The sequence below is a fragment of the Budorcas taxicolor genome, chromosome 3 (genome assembly GCF_023091745.1).
Source record: "Budorcas taxicolor isolate Tak-1 chromosome 3, Takin1.1, whole genome shotgun sequence".
In the NCBI taxonomy this organism is placed as follows: domain Eukaryota; kingdom Metazoa; phylum Chordata; class Mammalia; order Artiodactyla; family Bovidae; genus Budorcas; species Budorcas taxicolor.
This window is the reverse complement of record NC_068912.1, coordinates 2,447,777-2,466,658: the sequence shown is the minus strand read 5'-3', so window position 1 is coordinate 2,466,658 and position 18,882 is coordinate 2,447,777. Positions and strand designations below refer to the sequence as shown.

The window sequence follows — 18,882 nt, the reverse complement described above, 5'->3', positions numbered from 1 at the left end:
GAGCTATCTTCCGCTGTGGGTGAAGGCCTTCTAATGGTAGTAATCGGTTCTGTTTCTAAGCACAGCACAGGAGGTATGGAAAAGCAGACTGTAGCATAGGCATTATCTGGAGATTAGCAGTCCAGAGCTAACTCTCTTTCAGAAATGGAAAAGGAATCCTGGTTTGGCTAAGGGAGGAGACAGGGCAGGATGAACTCTGTGGGTGAGAAACTCCATGTGTGGGAATGTGTTCACCTGTAGTTTTCTTGATAAGTTTCTCAAACTAGTTAGATGGGCACTGAGGTTTGCAATCAGCCTCCCTTAAAGGCTGCCCCCATCTCTTGCCAAAGCAAAGATCAGCAAATCTTCCAAGGTGGTGGCCCAAGAAGGTCCCGGGCCTGCTGGCTCTTGGATTTGTGTCTTGTTCCCGTGTTTTGTTGCCAATTCCTAGTCATTCAGAGAGTTGTCTTGAAAACAAACATCAGACCACAAGGGACATCCTGGTGGGAAAGTCACTCTGGGGAAAGAACAGAAAAAGCCTGATTAAAGAAACACAACAAATGGGTCCCTGGGAAGAATCCACACCTGTTCAGAGCCTCACACTCTGACTTTTAGGACATTTCATTAAGCTTGTGAATAATGCCCCTAAGCCTCAACTGGTGCTGAAGCCAACGCACATCTTATAGAACGTAGTTCCATGACCACAGAAAAACCTCTCATGCCTTTAGGGATAACTAAAATGTTTACAGTTCCACAACAGCTGGTGTGGATGGTGCACCATAAATCTGACATCACCTGAAAGTTCCTTCTCATAATACTTGGGTCATTGCAGGTTTTGTTTTGGAGGGGTTAATAATCATGCCAGAACCTTTTTATGTTCATGTTCTCACCCCATATTATACACTAAAGCAAATGTGCTGCTTGGAACCATGAGAAAAACAAAACACGAGAGAGGCAGGGTAGCTGAGGAGGGGGCAGTAGCACCCAGGCTTGGAGAGGGCTTCTGGAGCACATAGGCACCCTGGAAACCCACAGTGATCTGTGATTTGTCCCCCAACAATCTCTGAGGTTCAGAGCTCACATTAGGGGGCTGCAGGATTCACTGGGCTGCTTCTGGCATTTAGAGGGAAAACAATAAAGTCTAAATAAGGCCACTTACACAAGAGACAAATGAGTTGGGCAGGGACGGAAAGATTTCCTTCACATATACAGGCATAGTACAGTTTACACTTAATAAAACGTCAAAGGAAAAAAAGAAGTGAGTTGTCCTTCATAAATACCAACGGCTACTGACCTTCTCTGGAATGTGGACTCTTCCAGTATTTGATGCAAGTTACAAACCCTCACCCTAAAGGGAGCAGGGGATTCCAAAGAGGAAAAGGAGTACGTCAAGGCTGTACATTGTCACCCTGCCTATTTATTACTTCTATGCAGAGTACATCATGAGAAACGCTGGGCTGGAAGAAGCACAAGCTGGAATCAAGACTGCCAGGAGAAATATCAATAACCTCAGATACGCAGATGACACCACCCTTATGGCAGAAAGTGAAGAGGAACTAAAAAGCCTCTTGATGAAAGTGGAGAGTGAAAAAGTTGGCTTAAAGGTCAACATTCAGAAAATGAAGATCATGGCATCCGGTCCCATCACTTCATGGGAAATAGATGGGGAAACAGTGGAAACAGTGTCAGACTTTATTTTGGGGGGCTCCAAGATCACTGCGGGTGGTGACTGCAGCCATTAAATTAAAAGATGCTTACTACTTGGAAGAAAAGTTATGACCAACCTAGATAGCATATTGAAAAGCAGAGACATTACTTTGCCAACAAAGGTCCATCTAGTCAAGGCTATGTTTCTTCCAGTGGTCATGTATGGATGCGAGAGTTGGACTGTGAAGAAGGCTGAGCGCCGAAGAATTGGTGCTTCTGAACTGTGGTGTTGGAGAAGACTCTTGAGAGTCCCTTGGACTGCAAGGAGATCCAACCAGTCCATTCTGAAGGAGATCAGCTCTGGGATTTCTTTGGAAGGAATGATGCTAAAGCTGAAACTCCAGTACTTTGGCCACCTCATGTGAAGAGTTGACTCATTGGAAAAGACTCTGATGGTGGGAGGGATTGGGGGCAGGAGGAGAAGGGGACGACCGAGGATGAGATGGCTGGATGGCATCACTGACTCGATGGACGTGAGTCTGAGTGAACTCCGGGAGTTGGTGATGGACAGGGAGGCCTGGCATGCTGCGATTCATGGGTCGCAGAGTTGGACACGACTGAGCGACTGAACTGAACTAAACAAACCCTCACCCTAAAGGGAGCAGGTGGTAGGAAGGAATGCACACATAAGCATGCACAGAGCATAGATCCTCAGAATGCAGACCTCAGAAACCCACCTAAAGGCTTGTCGTGGGAATGAACCCCTAGAATCCCTGAGGCTAAATGCTTCTTAAAGCTGGCCATTAATGCTAATCTGCTACACCTGCATATCTGCTACTTCTGCTTTTTTTTCAACGCTTCGGGCTCCAAGCCCAGTTACTTCACCTGGTCCTGCCTGGGTAGAAGGAGGTGGCGGACAAACCAGCCTAACATCCGGATTCCCCAAGCAGGAGGGCCTGCTCTCGCCACCCGGGCCCCACCGGGCGTCTGCGCGTCTCAGGCAGGGCCCTCCTGCTCTGTTCCCTGCCCAGCCCCGCGGCCCCCGGCTGGCGATCGTGCCCACCGGCCCCCGGGGAGGCCGCCTGGGCCTCACCGTCTTCTTGGCGGGTGTCTCCTTCTTCCTCTTCTCCGAGCTGCTGTGGTAGGGCAGGTCGCGGCCGCGGTAGGCCGGGCCCCGGCTGAGCTCGAGCTCGCTGTAGGGAGGCAACGTGTCGTCGGGCGTGTCCTCCTCCTCCTCGTCGCCCGGAGGCGCGCCCGCCTCGTAGGCGGCCGGCGGCGACCAGGCGTAGTAGGAGGCGCTGCGCGGGCCGAGCTGTGAGCTCAGCTTCGACGGCGTCTCGAGGCTGCCGCCGCGGCTGGCGCCCTCCGGCCGCACCTGCCGCTCCAGCCCGGATCCGCGGAACGAGTGGTCGTACTTGGGCGCGGTGCCCGGCGTGCGGCTCACCAGGCGCGGCAAGTGCGCGTCGTCCGGCGGCCGCCGGCGCGGGGGGCTGTGGGCCCAGCCGCCGTCCGCGTCGGTCAGGGGCTCCCGGCTGCGGCTGCGCGGCCCGTAGTACTCCTCCCGCGAGCCGTCCTGGTAGAGGCCCCCGCGCGCCCGCGCCTCCGGGCGCTCGAAGCGGCTCCCGCCTCGGGGCTCCTGTTTGTTGCCGTCCGCCCTGCGGGACCGCGGGCCGTAGGAGTCGGCAAAGGCCGTGAGCTCGTCCATGGAGACGGCCGGCACCCCAGCGGCGAAGTTCTTCCGGGACAGCATCTCCGATTTAGAGCGCTGCTGGCTGCGGGCAGAGGAGGCGCTGGTCAGTCCCTGAAAGGCCCAGGTACCCAAGGCCCGTCAGACGCGCGAGGCAGGGAGCCCGAGCTGGGCTCTAAGGACCCCATCGTGCCTGGGGCCTCGCTCAGGAGACTGCGCGGCCCGACAGGGCTCTGCTCCTGGCTGGAGGCATCACCCCAAGCACCTCTCACGCCTGACAATCACAGCCAAGTCAAGGCGTGCGTCCATCTGGTGAGTTAGCGTGAAGCATGAAGGGGTTGTGTGAATAAAACGACTTTGTGATCTACACGGTGCTGAAACACACGTGGGGCCTTCTTTTGGCCATTTTGATATGACCTCTGGTTGACAGCCTCCTGACACACTTCTCACACCCTCAAAGCTGGCATAGGCGATGTGGCCTGCTGTCCAAACAGCTGTGGCCCACGGAGCCCTGTAATATTTGGTGATAAACAGAGAGGGCTTTTCCTTCCTCAGAGCGGAGGGCAAGTTACCTCGTGGGGCAGCAGGCCAGAGGGACCCCGCAGTTGGTTCTTTGAGAGAAGAGCAATATCCACTGTCCTTCAATATAAAGGATAGGTGAGTGGGGAAGGTGCTATCAGTGGGCATTGGCCATACCAAACCAAACACACACCTTGTCCGTTCACATTCACTGGCCACATGACCCTGTCTATGTTCCTTAGTTTCAGTTTCCCCAACTAAAACTGGGAGGACATTAATAGTACCTGCCTTTTAAAATTATGAGAATCAAATCCAACAGTATAACATAATTGGCATTTGACCTTTCACAGAACAGATGATCAAAAACGAGAGAGATGATGGGTGGGGTCTTTTAGAGGTTGCAAGATAAAATATATGAGAAGGGCAGAGAAATGTCAACAGGGTTCATTAAGGGGTCTAGAGAACCCTCTGCAAAGAGCCTTGACTGATTACTTCTGCACACGGTGCCCCAAGCGTTCCCTTGCTTAATACGTATGGGAAAGGGGTGTTCAATAGCCACAGAGAGACGAGGCAAGATAACCTAGAAGGGCAGACAGAGCCATTCTCGGATCACTGCAGCCTCAGACCCATCCTGCCTCCCAGCTTTTGCCTCCTCGTGCCCAGCACCAGAGCTGCCTTGCCACAGTTATCCTCACCTGTGCCTGAAGCTCTCCCGATCCTCTTTGTTATACTCCATGGCCGATGGCCCCCGGTTGGCCCCACTGCTGCCTCCCATGACACCTGACCAGTAGTCAGGATTGCTCTCCAAGTCCCCAGACACAGGGAACTGCTTGTTCCGCATCTGATGGTAAGATTGGCGGAAACTGCTGTCCTCCTCATGCAGAGAGCTGAGTTCCGAGATGGTATTGTTATCTGCAAGGACAAAAACTGGGCATGACAGAGCTCTCTACCTGTAGGACAGAACAGGAACTTGGTTAAGGGCTAAGACTGGAATCTTTGGGAAATTCCCACCCGAGGGTCTCAATCCTGCCCAGGATGGGTTGTAGACCTGAACTAATGGTATTTATGTTCTTAGCTCGGCAGGAACTGGCTTCAGTTGGAAGCCTAGTTGCCTACAGAGGGGAGGCTTCCCACATGCTGTTCTTAGGATAGGAAAACAATTTGTTATTGTTCCCCCTAAGGCAGGCTTTCCAGATCTTAGGCTCTCTGCAGCTGGTCTCCTTCTAGTATATCATCATCCTCGCTCAAATGTTTTGCTTCTTCTTGTTTAAATCAGTGATGAGCCATGATGATCCCAGGCATGTGGCAAAGGGGGCAAAAAGAGAGAAAAGCCACAGATCCCAGTATCTTCCCTGCTGTTATCTGAGTCCCAAGATGGAACCTTCAGAGCCAGTCCCATGCCGTGCTTCACACGAACCCCATCCCAGCTGCTGCTGTGCCCCTCCCCACAGAGCAAGGAGTCCATAGGACGAAGAGCGTGTGTGCACCCTGCTTCTGGATGTTCCTCCAGGAACCTGGGATATTTTCCCTGAACAGTACCAAGTCCATTTCTGTGGCTTGAGTAGACCTCTTCACTCCCCAGACTGTTCCAGGTGTATGTGGCTATGGATGGCCAGGATAGCTGTTTGGAAGTGTAGGAATAGAAGGGGAAGGTTAGGCTGCAGTTATGGTCTATGGACCTCCACTTATGCTCTGGTCCCAGCCCAAAAATGTAAAAAGGGAGGGGATGGTCACAGCTTTCTCATTTTTTAGGGTGGCCTAAGTAGCTTTTCCCAAAAGCACTTGTGAATAAGGACCAGAATCACAATCTGGAAAGAAAGAAAAAAAAAAAAAAAAGAAACTATTTATTTATAAAACTTTGAAATGGATTGAATTTCACATTACTTAAAAAGTAAATCTAGCAAATCTGTTTGTAATGTAACTGAATCCATGGAAAATCCATTGTTTTCTAAAAGTCCTTTGAACTTCAAACTATTCTCAAAATCAACAATTATAAGATGTAGGGCCTGGCTGCCGAATGAGAGGTAAACTAAGATCAGATGTGGGAAGCACAAGTGTGTGTCTCAGGTTCCCGTCTACCTTATCTCCTCCCTATCCCCAACAGTCCTCGGAGAAGCAGAAGAATTCTGCTGGTTCCCACTCCTGAAGGGAAGGGAGGGCCTCCCTGCACAGCATAAGCACAACCTCCTTGTCCTGTTTCACCAGGACACAGGGCTGACCAGGAATGCCATTCAGTTTGGTCATGTGGTCAGCTGGTTTTTAATTATAATCTAAGTCTTCTTCCTCGTAAGGAGAATGGTTTAGTGCCTGCCTATTTTAAAGGGAAATAACTCAGATCCTATTGATTAATAAAACCTAGATTCTTCCGTTTCTCACGATGCCAGTGAATTCCAGTCTTCTGGGCACCATACAGAAGAGAACTTTAAAATGCACCAAGTGTGTTTATTGAAAAGTTACATTATTGGCTCAGAACTTGGCTTAAACTTCAGGGAATAATGGACATTTTTCATCTCTGCAGATAGGCAGAGATGTTTCTCCATTCATATGATGGATAGTCCAGGCCGTATGCTGTTCTGAAACTTCTGCCACAGTGAACATGAACATCAACATCCCCCACGTCAGAGACACCTAACAATGGAACTCTAGGGCAGGAGAGGCAAACTTCTCCTGTAAAGGGCCAGATAGTAAACACTGTAGGTTTTGCCAGTCTTACTGTTACAACTATTCAACTCTACTATTGCAATATGAAAGGAATCATGGATAAGACAAGTAGATTGTCATGGCTGTGTTCCAAGAAAATTTACTTCAAAAATAGGAGGTGGAACATACGTGCCCTGGGAGCTGTGGTTTGCTGATTCCAGACTAAAATATCCCCAGAGCAACCCCCTACGTACAGGGAGCAGGTGAATGAGGATCACACATTCTGGGAAATTCATAGGCCTGACCCTGAAACTCCCATTTCTCACAGAATCTGTTACTCCTTTGCCACACCTGAAAGTAGGTGTGGCTCCTTTTATGATGAGATCTTCAAGACTATCCCATGGCCATGATCCATCCCAGGGTTTACTTTGCTCTTCAGGGATAGATCCTCTCAGAGTAAAGAGAACTTAGATTTCTGCTTCATCTCTGTGCAGTTATTGCAATGGGAACCTGCAGGTTCCAGGAGCTCTGGGTTCCAATTCTGGCACTGGCAGTGAGTGCTGGCACTGGTGACTTTCCCCTCGCCTCCCTTTCCTCCTCCATAAAATGAGGGAGGTAGACTCAACAATCTCAGTCTCTTCCAGCTCCAACATCCTAAAGTCCTAAGAGTTAGACGGCTGTGATCTTTCAATATAAACTCCTCCTGCAGCCATGGCACCATCCACAGTTGGCTCCGAAGTTTCTAGTTAGGCAGAAAAGCACAGGACAGCAATCCGCAGACCTGGGTTGTAGTCCTGAAACTGTCACTTCAACCTTCTGGGCTTCTGTTTCTTCATCTGTTGACCCAGGCCACCCCTTGGACTCTTAAGATTCCTTGTTCATTACCTTCTGGCCAGCCAGGCCTTTGGAGACCACTTTAATCCAGGCAGACGGGAGACATCACCTAAACCGGGATCTACCCTTTATTTTTAACCTCTGTTTTTTCTCTGAGCTGTGAATTCACAGATTTCCCCCACAGGCTCTTTTTCCTTGAACTCTGACTATCTCTGTGTCTGTCCCCTTACAGGGATCCATGACAACACCGTTACAACTAGCTTGTCAAGTGCAGTGACATCTGCATTCCTGACATTCCAATCTGGAGATGGTCTTTTTATAGCCAGTGTGGTGGGAGGAGGCAGCAATGGATGCAACTCAGACAGGATGAAATTAGAATTGCAAACTGGGAGGAATATGTTGTCCTTAATCTGAATAAAGTTCCTCTAGTCTGGGACTGTTTTCCCAACAATGCCATTGAGTCTGGAGTTGGTTCCAAGGCAAGGAGGGTTCAAAGAGAGAAATGTAGTGACCGCACTCCCACGCCTGCCAGCACCTCTGATTAATTAGCCCATCCATGTCAGACCTGCCCTGTGTTGCTTTTCATGATAGATAGTAATTTGGAGTCCAAATCAAGAATCAGCTATGTCAGCGGCAAAGTCTCCAAGGTCTGTGGGTGAGTTAAGGGTTGGGGCCCTGCTGCCTACAGACTCAATAATTAAAACATTCTTTTGACTTTTTGCTTGCCCCTCAGTCTCTGCCACTGGGTATCTGAAAGGAATGTAGGCATCTTTTTTATGAGGTTCATTTGGCAGAGTTTTTCTTTTACTTTCATTGATATGGCAAGTTGGCAGCTGGACTGTCATCCGAGGCTAGGGCCTTTCATGTTGGAAAAAACTGATCCTGAAGCTTCCACATTGTAAGCCATTATTTTGAATATATTTTAAAGGGAGTAGTAGGGAAAGGCTGTTTTAATAAAATGGTGCCAACCCCACTGCACAGCCCAGCAATACTGACTGCCCCATGAGAGAGGAAACAGAAGCCAAGATGGTACATGATTGCTCTATTCTCTCTTTTTTTTTAATCCTATTATAGTTTATCACAGGATATTGGATATAGTTCCCTGTTATCACCCTATTCATCATACCAGAACCCCTTTTTTCTTTCCTCCGTGTACTCAAAGCTACTTTCTTGAGGGTGGTGTCACCAGCACCCCTACTAGTTCTGACCCTGAAAGCTAAAGGCTCCCCATGTATGGTCACCCCCAAATCCCTTTTAGCGTGATGCACAGATCACATAAAACTAACAGATGCTCACATCTGCTTCTCATCCTTCTGGCTGGATCAAACTGAGCCAGCTCCTTCTCGACATAGTATAAGACCTTCATGGAGTCTCTCTCTTTATCAGCTTGGATCCGGTAACCTTTGCGAACTGTTGAGAAACAAACAAGATAGTAAGCCTAAAAAAAATCAGGAAAAGGTGACTTCCATGTAACTTACCAGTAGAAAACATGGGTCCCAGATAGAACAACTCTTTTTGAAATCACCCAGAAATAGTAACCTATATTTCTATATATGGAACCATACACTTTATCAGATGGTTCCATTAGAACGGAGGACTGGCACATCAACAAAAACATTGTGTTCCAGTAACCTCTCCTTCCTACTTCTGACCTCTTATAGCTGATCTTAAAGATCATCTTCTCAAAGTTTGGGGGAGTATACTCACACTAAAAATGACCACTTTCTAGACTAGGGATACAGATCACTCTACCGTCTGAGGATCATACCTTCTCCTGGTGGGAGCACATGTAGCTTTAAGACAGATACCCAAATGTCAGAGACCTTGGCACAGGTGGCCTAAAAGCCTGTAGTTGCCTGGGAGATTGTACAAAAATTCCATAACTAGGCGATGCCTAAGAGCTAATATTAGATTGCAGGCTTTACACACAGTAGAACAAAATAAAATGCAAAATAGATGGATTACTAATTATGGTTCCATTATTACTTCTTCAGCATCTTCCCCTTAGGAAAGGGAATACCATATTTTAGACATGATTAAGTCAACCTGCTGCAGTGTGGTTACAGGCAGGTGCTATTTTCAGGGCTTAATAAAAACAAAACAAAACTAAAGCATGAGAGATAATACCATCCTCTACATTCTCATCACTCACGTTGTCAGAGACAAAGGCTGCTGAAGCCCGGTATCACTTAAGCATCAATCTAATCCAATACCAGCCCCAAGGCTGATCAGACACAGTCAGATCTAATATTCACAGATAAGACAAAGAGAAAAACAGAAAGAGAAAGGACTGGGATGGGGACAGAACAGCAGGGGTGACAGACAACACTTGCGGGCACTGGGACGTGCCAGGCACTGCGTTACATGCTTTCTGTGGACTCTTGAGTCCTCGCAACTGCGTAAGGAGTCAGCTGTTAGCAGCCGCACTTCACAGACGAGGAAACTTTGGTTCAGAGAAATTTTATAAGTTGCTCAGCAATAAGTGGCAGTGCTGGGACTGGAATGTAGTCTGAAGGAAGCCCAACAATACTGGGCCTCTTGTCTGTCTGGAGTCTGGGGCCCGAAGCAGCAGAGAGAGACAAAAGGAAGACCAAAAGGAAGGACCCAGAGGTGGACCTTGGGCGTCCAAGGCACGATCCTACCATGCAGCCAGTCAGGACCGTACAATGGGGATGGAAGCAGATGACCCACCCCCAACATTCTCTATTCCCAGAGCAGGGAAAATACCATAAGGAGGCCACACAACTGCATGTGTCTCTGGAGAAAGTTCTGCGTTCTGCTCTCTGATTATGTTCCCCTGCTTTGGACATAGCCCGCTACACAAGCATGTATGTGGAAGATTAAAATATCATCTTTCACCAACTCTAATCACAGCCCTGGTGTTGAAAACTGGGAAGACGCCCACACAGCCATTTGCAGGTGCACTGGTTTCTATATAAGCACAGAATGGGCAGTGCACATTCAGCTTCAATTGTGGAATTACTTTTAAAAAGTAACGAATCTCAGCACATGCTTTTTAGTGACACCTTCTCCCAGAGGTTAGGTCCTTAATCCTTATGCAGAAGCAATTATTAGCAGAAATGGTTTTATTTATCAGCCTCCGCACCCTTCCATCTCTGCAGAGGCGTTTACAGAGTACCACAGACAGTTCAATTAAAATGCAATTATCCCACGGAACTGCTATGTCTGTTCTGAGGCATTTGTGTCTGATGGATAAAGCACAGGGCTGGGAAGTGGGGAACTGGGCACCCTGTAGGCCACAAGGGCCTCAAATAAGTGGTGACCTATCCAGGATTCAGTTTTCATGTCTACAAAATACAACTAATAATTTTCACCTTTTAAATAATCTTATAAGGCAGAGAAGACAAATACATAAACCAAAAAAGGGAAAAAAGACAACAAAGACCAACTCAGTGGAGCACTTTGAGTTCTTTGTAATTAGGGGCAGTGCAAACAACATCTCATTCAAAAGACTTTCTTTTTCTCTAGCTAAAAAAGTTTTCTCTTTTCTCTCTCTATCCAACCCCCAACTTACAAATCATTTACTTTGAACTTTCATCATATGTCCCTTAATATATTCCTGTTTGTTTCAAATGACATGTATAAATGTCTAATCTTCCAAAAGATTCTTGAGGGAAAAGAATGCTTATCATTCTAGCTCAGTGTAACGCCCAGGATGGTGCTCTACACAGAGTATATTCCTAAACAAACATAGTGTGTTTGTTTGAGCTGAAATGGTGCCAGCCTGGGGATGGGTGTGAGGTTCATGCTTTCTTAAGAGAGATTATTTACAGTAGAATTTCTCTGTCTAGATTGTAAACTTCCTGAGATCAAGGACCAGTTCTCTCTGTGAATCTATGATTCCTGAGCACCTCCCATAGAGCCTAGCACATTGCAGACACTCCAAACATGTGAGTTTGTATGAATGAATGAATGAATGAAAATCAGGAATAGAAACTGTATTGCAGGGAATTACAAAGTAATGCAGAAGAGACATGTGGTGGATTTGTTGGAGAATTTTGAACAGGAGGGGGAAGCCTTGAATGGTAGCTTGAGGGAGCCGCAAGGTTTAGGCAAGTTTTGTTACTTTTATTGGTGATTCTATTTTTAGTCTGCTTCCCTGGTGGCTCAGAGGTAAAGAATCCACCTGCCAGTGTAGGAGATGCAAATTTGATCCCTGGTCCGGGAAGATCCCCTGGAGAAGGAAATGGCAACCCACTCCAGTATTCTTGCTTGGAGAACCCCATGGACAAATGAGCCTGGCGGGCTATAGTCCATAGGATTGCAAGAGTCAGATACAACTTAGGGACTATAAACAACAATATTTTCAGTTAAGAAAAGGAGCATGTTTACAGGCCTTAAAGAAGGGGTCTACTCTACCTGCAGCTGTGTCTTTATCTAGGTGTTCTTAATATGTGAAGCGCTATTATGGCAGACATTCAGTAATACTTAGATAAAGGGGGAAGAGTATTGCTATATGGAACAATGTACCAGCTGTCCCCTGGTGGTAAGAGAAGGCCGCCACCCCAAGTAACAGTTGGAAATCTCCCTAAACTGCAACTTGGGTTGGAGCTTAGATTGCTTCCTGTGTCGTTATAACAATTTACGCTAATAATGACACAGATTGACCATGTATGCATAGGTTATCGTGCCTCTGAAAAGTTATAGTAGCTATTTACAGTCGCAGATGAAGATGTCAGCTTCACCATTCAGTACTGGCACTATAACGAGACGTTACTATACTACATATCGGGTTGGCCAAAAAGGTTGTTTGGGTTTTCCTATAACATCTTATGGAAAGCCTGAACACACCTTTTGGCCATCCCCAATACTTTCAGCTTTTATTCTCAGTCACTGCTAAGTAACTTCAGTCGTGTCCGACTCTGTGCGACCCCATAGACGGCAGCCCACCAGGCTCCGCCATCCCTGGGATTCTCCAGGCAAGAACACTAGAGTCGGTTGCCATTTCCTTCTCCAATGCATGAAAGTGAAAAGTGAAAGTGAAGTTACTGAGTCGTGTCCAACACTCAGCGACCCCATGGACTACAGCCTACCAGGCTCCTCCGTCCATGGGATTTTCCAGGCAAAAGTACTGGAGTGGGGTGCCGTTGCCTTCTCCGATTCTCAGTCACACCAGCTCATAATTTCATAAATCTAAATCTGTCCCCTTTGTTGAAAAGGACAGAGTGGAGCACTAACAGTCTTCAGAGGCATCATCCGTTTGGTTTCATCAGTTAAAAAGCTAGGCGCTTCTCCCTTGAAAAGATTTTTTTTTTTAATCAAAAGCTGTAAATTCGATTAGGCACCACACTATAACTAATTCTCTCATTGTGGTAGGAACTGACTCTGTGTCACATATATACTCGGGAGCATAGAAAACATCAGAAAACCTTTCTTGATCCCTCCAAGCAGATGAGACTTTGCCTTCTCTGAGCTGACATCAGAGATCAGTCTTATCACATGCTCCTTTCTATTTTTTTACTCATTTTATTTCCATTCACAAGCCCCCCAAAACCATTCTGCTGGACTGTAAACTCCTTGAGAAAAAAAAATTGTAGGCATTCATTAAATTTTTCTTGATTTGAAAACAGAATGGTGTTGGGCTGATTTTTATCTGTAATTTAGATCAGAGAACTCTCTGAGGTGTGGTGATATTTTAAAAAGAAATATGCTATAATATTTAATAACAAATATCCTACAATATCTTTATTGGTCAAAGACCAGCATTTTTTGGAAAATGACTTTTTTCCTGGTGATGTTTCAGTTCAGGGTCAATGGAAGATTTATTTCTCTTTTGAATTTCAGTCTGGTCCAAGTCCTTTGGTTGGTGTGGTTTTCATACTTCATCTTCTCTAATTTACTAGCCTCACCAACTTTGATTTTTAGTGGAGAGGCAATATTGGGATATTCATTTTGATGCCAAATTTTAAAAATTCTTATTGTTAAAAGATTAGAGCTGATGATTCTGATCCAATTAAGACTCAACTATTTTTCAGCTAATTTCCCCTTTAACACCAAATCCAATTTGTAGAACTTGCAAAAGTGTCTAAGGCAGATATCCATGGGTATATAGCCTTGTTCTTCCTGTCCTATCTTAATAAGCTAAGCAAGGCTGTTTATGGATAATGGAACAGCTGCCAGATTCCACCCCCAGGGTGGCAGCAGCTCAGTTGTGGGAGGAGTGATGCTTAAAATTTGCATATTCTCTGTATACATACAGTAGGCATATATCCTTATTAGTTTGAAAAATGACATTTCAAAACCCTACTTGCCTATCCAGTTCTTTTGTTAAGAAGGATGAGTAGAGACCAGGTAGATATGAAAATAAAATGGATTCAAGCAAGGGAAGAGATAACTGCATTAATTAAGGTGGGAGATGATGGCAGCAATGACCAGGATAGTTGAGTAGAGATGGACCAATTCAAAGTTATTTTGAGATCCTATCTGAAGGACTTGGTGACCAGTTCGATGAGAGAAGTGAGGAAGAGGAAGGGATAAGGATCAAGTCCCTGCATCTGGTTTGGGCTACTAGGTGGGTAACAGTGCCATCTGCTGAAATAAGAAATGCTGGAGTTGGTCTGAGGTTGAGAAACAGCAGATGAATTCCATTTCCTAGATAGAGGTTGAATTGGAAATGCTTGAAAGATATTCCGGTAGAAATGTCCAGAAGGCAGTTATATGTGGATAACTGATATGTGGGACTGAGGAGCAGGAGAGAGGATGGACATAAAGACTGGCAGTCATCAGCGTACAGATGACTGAGGCCATGGACAAGGTAAGATTTCCCAGGGAGAGGACCTTGGACAAAACAGAAGCACCAACATCTAGGGGATGTGCAGAGGTAGAACAGCCAGCATATAGTGAAATGGCTAGGAAAAGCCACGAAATACAGTGTTGAGGAGGGCAAAGAATATGGATGTGTCATCGGGGTGGCGAATGCTGTTGAGAAGTCAAGGGGGGCAAGCTTTGAGAAGCATCCATTAGATTTAGCGCTAAGGCAGTCTTGGCAAGAGTGGTGAAAGTGACAGCAAGACAGAAGTTAGCTGAGGAGAGGAAATGGAGACTGAGTATTCAAAACTCTATCAAGGAGTTTATCTGTGAAGAGGGGAAAGTGCACAGGGACGCAGCATTAGAGGACTAAGGGTTTTTGCAAATTGTTGTATTTTAATGCGAGAGATCTGAGCATGTATTGAATGCTGATAGGAAGAAGTCACTGAAGAAGGAAAGGCCGGACACATGAGGTGGGAATGGGGTGGGATTTGGAGATTCAATAAAAAGAGAACCTTGACAAGGCATTGGATCCAGAGCAGGGCAGGAGGAGACAGTCCTTTTTTTTTTTTGTAAAGAGGTAATAAATAGCTGCTATGGAGAATGGGAGAAGGAGTCAGGATTCCTTTTGTCTCTCCCCCATTTGGTAACTAACTGGCTATACTATATATAGCTCATCAAAGATGCCTTTTCAACTACACAGAACATGCAAAGAGTATTGTGTACAAATGCAATCTGAAAAATTACTGTTGCTAGATGATTGCCCTAGAAGTGAAGCAGCATGAAAATATAAAGTAGGCTAAATTTACATCTTTATAAGTCAGCATTTCTTAGCACTTCTAACATTCTTTGAAAAACAATCTACATGGAACAGTGGCGTAAGCCACCTTTCTTAAAGGAGAAACAGCTAAATGCCATTGGTAATTCTGGCCACGGGACCATGAGTACAGAAATGTGCCTGGCAGGGATCGTGAAGAATTGACTCCTGACTCAGTAAGCCAGATAACATGAGCCAGACTGGCCGCGGCCAAAGCTGGTTGTGCCCCCTCCCCTTTCTCCTGGCTAACAGAATTCTGACTGTTCATTTCTGAGGTGAATAGGTGTTTTGGCCTAAGAGATGAGTCTTGGTGGGTCCAAGTCAAATCTGGTTTAGGAATGGAGACAGGAATAATTCTTGCCTATAAAATGACATGTAGAAGTCTGCTGGAAGGGAAGGAGATTTATGGAAACGCTCTCCTCCCTCTTGGGAAAAGGAGCACAAGGAAGAAGCATCTTTTCCATCTCTGAATGCATATAGTATCTGAGACTATGGGATCTGGAGGGGAGCTCGTCCAGGAGAACAGAGGATGCGCTCGGGATGCTGAACAGAAGATGGAAAGAAGCAGGTCCTTCAGTGATGCCACTTGAACTCTTCCATTAACCAACCCCAGAACCACCTTACCTTGGAATTTCTCACTATGTGAAATCATATTTTTTTTCCTATTTTTTAAGCCACTTCTAACTACAGTTGGTTAGCATGGCAGGATGGAGTCAAAATGATTGAACTGCAACAAGCAGGAACTGGAAAAAAGTTGAAAACAGGACGGAAGTATTTGCCATCCTATAAATAATAGTTATTTTATTAAGAGAATCTACTCAATAAAAACTAAGGGGGAAGGGTCCTGGTGGGAAGGAAAGAGAAAGAAGATTGGGAGAAAAAGGCAGCAACGAGTCCTATTAATGCCTCTTTTGTCCTCTCCATCCTTTGGGAAAATGGACTGTATTGTCTTTATTTCTCTAATACCCTGCATGTCCTTGATTATTAACTTTTACTTCTCAGTCTGTGACTCATTCCCAATCTCAGACGTCAGAATTCTACTAATAGTTTCTGAGAGAGAAAAAACACAAGTACCAATTACTCACTGAGGATATCCACCCCTTCCACGGTGGAGCCCTGACAGGTCGCTAAATGAACTAGACATTCGCCCCCGCTTCCCACTGAAGTCTGTCCAGAGCCCTCCAGGGGAGAAACGTCTGTCTCACCAACCCTAGTGGCTCATTTACAGCTAGGGATTTAAAAGTCACCTCCTAAATATATTCTGTACACAGTTCTAACCTTTACTACTCTGTATAGTCCTCTTCAGATGCCTCTGGGAAAGCTACGTTTTAACGCCCCATACTCTTCTACCCCTGCCTATAACAACAAATTTATCATGCCCTCAGTGGTGCTAGTCATCATCCAAATAAACTCTCCTTACCAGTTATTTCTTCTCTGTCTAGGATATACACCACTAGACAACTTTGGGCTCATCCTAAAGATTTCTAACGTCTAACTGCTTGCTCTTTCAAAGCATCTCTCAGATCTGCCACTCAGCTCCCTTTGTCTGCATCATAACGTCCCACCTGAAACATATCAATCACACCTCGGCTCAGGGTCTCTGGTTCTCCTCTGTCCTACTCACCGCCAGCTTTGTCAGCATGTCACCTCGCCACTCAGGAGCCTGGCTACAGGGGTTCTCATTTCCTACGGCACCAACCCAGGCTCTTCTGGAGGGGTTCCAAGGCCCTGCCTAATCTGGCTCCACCATATTCTTCCATGGTCTTCCAGTCAGACCAACAAGCTGGACACTGTCACACACACACACTGTTCTTTTAGCTCTGGGTTTCCACTATGCTGGCCTGTGAGTGTCTCTGCTTTCCTAATCCGTCTCACTCCTCTAAGCCCAGCTCTAATCTCACCTCCTCCCTGAAGACTTTGTAAGCATTCCAGCTCTTTCTTCTTTGAACTCCCAGTACATACACTATAGCATCTAATTGTCTAGTAAAGGTCTGTTCTCTTTCCCTGGCTGGGCCTTGCTGCTGGCTAGACAAACCATGTTATGTCCTACACTTCTGGGTATTCCTCAGAGTACCCGGTAAAGTCCTGAGCACTAGGTATGGAAGAGATAACCATTTATTAACTGAATGATCAACATTCAGGGGGTACCTTGCTTCTTTTTCTTATAATTTTGGTTATTGTGGGGGCCAGGAAGAAAGCAAGGGGCAGCTGTGTCCTGCACCCCTTGGCAAGCTTGACATGCATTTCAGGAGATATCTGATACAGCTGTCAGGATCCCATTTCCAGAATGGAGATAATCATTGTCCACAGAAGCATCACTGGGCTGATGGTTCTTATCAGCAAGGAATCAGAGGGCAAGCCCAATAGGAGCGTGGGGCAGGACAGTCTGGAACTGCATTTACCACTGTGGCTTCCTCCAGTGGAGTCACTTGGTGCCAGGGGAGGTGGATGCGGCTTGTCCATCAGCATGCCAGATGAGGGGGCTCCTCCCAAGGGGACAGAGGGGATGGAGTAAGGGCCAGGGACACCGGAGACAGAGGGAGGGTACCCGGCCTTTGCTGCTTTCCCTGCTTCATACACTGTGGAGGGAGATGAAGAGCAAGAGAGATTACATCGTTCCACCCTCCACAACCCTCACACCAAAACTCCCTGAAGATGCGCTGAAGGGAGCTCCTGGATGTATGCGCGGGCGCGGGCTTGTGTGTGTATGTGCGTGTGTTCTACTGGGCCTGACTTGATTCATTGGAAACACTCTCCCCCACTCTCTTGGACTCCTCCAGCAGTGACATAAGGGATTACAGTGTTTAGTAGTACCTGGCAACAGTAATTCAGTGGTGCTGGGAGCTGTCACAGCAGCCTCCCCTGTGACAGTAGCAGCCCACTCGTAACCACCCTGAGGCAGTCTGTAGGCCGCCTCAGCCCTCTGTAGGAGGCCTAGCACTGGGACTGCCCAGGGTTTCTTCCAAGAGGATCCTAACCTCTTCTAGAGAGGCAAAGCCAGCAACGCGCTGACACATGGCCCTGCGCTTTGAGTTCAAAAGCAGAGCAAATAACCTGACACCTCACAGAAACTGCTGTGTTCCTAAGGATACTAAAGATACATATTGTGTCTCTCTCCTTCAAGATGTTTATGGCAGGGGAACCAAACTTAATGCCTATATGGGCTTGGCTAGGGAGGTAAAATTGTGAATCCCCAAATGAGGACTAGTTCCTTTGTGAACCGTTTTGTCATAGGAGTAAATAAAACTCCTCTGTGGCTAGAGGGGACCCAAAGGCTGTACTTTGAATATGCTGCTGGTTATAAGAAGAGTTCTCTGCTTGTGAGAGGCATGGCCAGAGAAAGTTTTCTCTAGTTTGGATGCCCAAGGAGAGGGCAAAAGCCTTACCCCATAACCTCACCATCCTGAACCCGCCCTTTCTTTCATCAATAGTGTTACAGAGAATTCCAAATGCAGGGGCGGGAAGTGTGGATCAAAAGCATGGAGAGGCGCCTGTGTGTGAGAAGGCAAACAGGAATGGTCATCTCAGGAAGTCAGGGGCTCCCAGCAGAGGACAGTCTGGGATGATCCATTCTGGGGTGGAAGGAAAGGTGGCGGACAAAGCACTCAGGGCACACCGCTGTCTGATGGGAAGGTGACGTTTCTTTTGGTCAATCCGTGTCTCCCCATGCGTCACATTACTCACAGGCCTGAGGGCAGCAGCAGGAGTCTGGGCAACACGGGCAGCGGATGTAGCAACAGCAGCTATGAGGGCAGCACTGGCACCAGCAGATCCCCACCAAGACGAAGAAGAGGAAGACTCCCAGGATCACCAGACCAACAAACACCCACTCTGGAAGGATGCACAGAGAAACCCACACTCGCAGCAGCCCCCTGCTGGGGTCGCCCCGTGCCAGGAAGAGTGCGAGCGGCCTGGGGAAGAAGGCACCTTGTAACAGGGCGCAGAGCCCCCAGACTCAGGAGGGGCTCTGAGGCTGAGAGGTGCAGGCCGT

At 46.9% G+C, this 18,882-nt stretch overlaps 1 protein-coding gene across 1 annotated transcript in view; it reads right to left on the bottom strand.

Moving 5' to 3' along the window:
- Positions 1-378: 378 nt before the first annotated feature.
- ILDR2 (immunoglobulin like domain containing receptor 2) overlaps positions 379-18,882 on the bottom strand; it is a 70,155-nt gene continuing 51,651 nt past the window's right edge. The window contains exons 5-10 of the mRNA XM_052637654.1: positions 18,576-18,722; positions 17,294-17,470; positions 8,603-8,716; positions 4,528-4,744; positions 2,720-3,398; positions 379-496 (exon numbers count right to left, since the gene is read on the bottom strand). Of these exons, the coding sequence (XP_052493614.1) occupies positions 461-496; positions 2,720-3,398; positions 4,528-4,744; positions 8,603-8,716; positions 17,294-17,470; positions 18,576-18,722 (1,370 nt within the window). The 3' untranslated portion in view covers positions 379-460. The remainder of the gene's footprint in view (positions 497-2,719; positions 3,399-4,527; positions 4,745-8,602; positions 8,717-17,293; positions 17,471-18,575; positions 18,723-18,882) is intronic.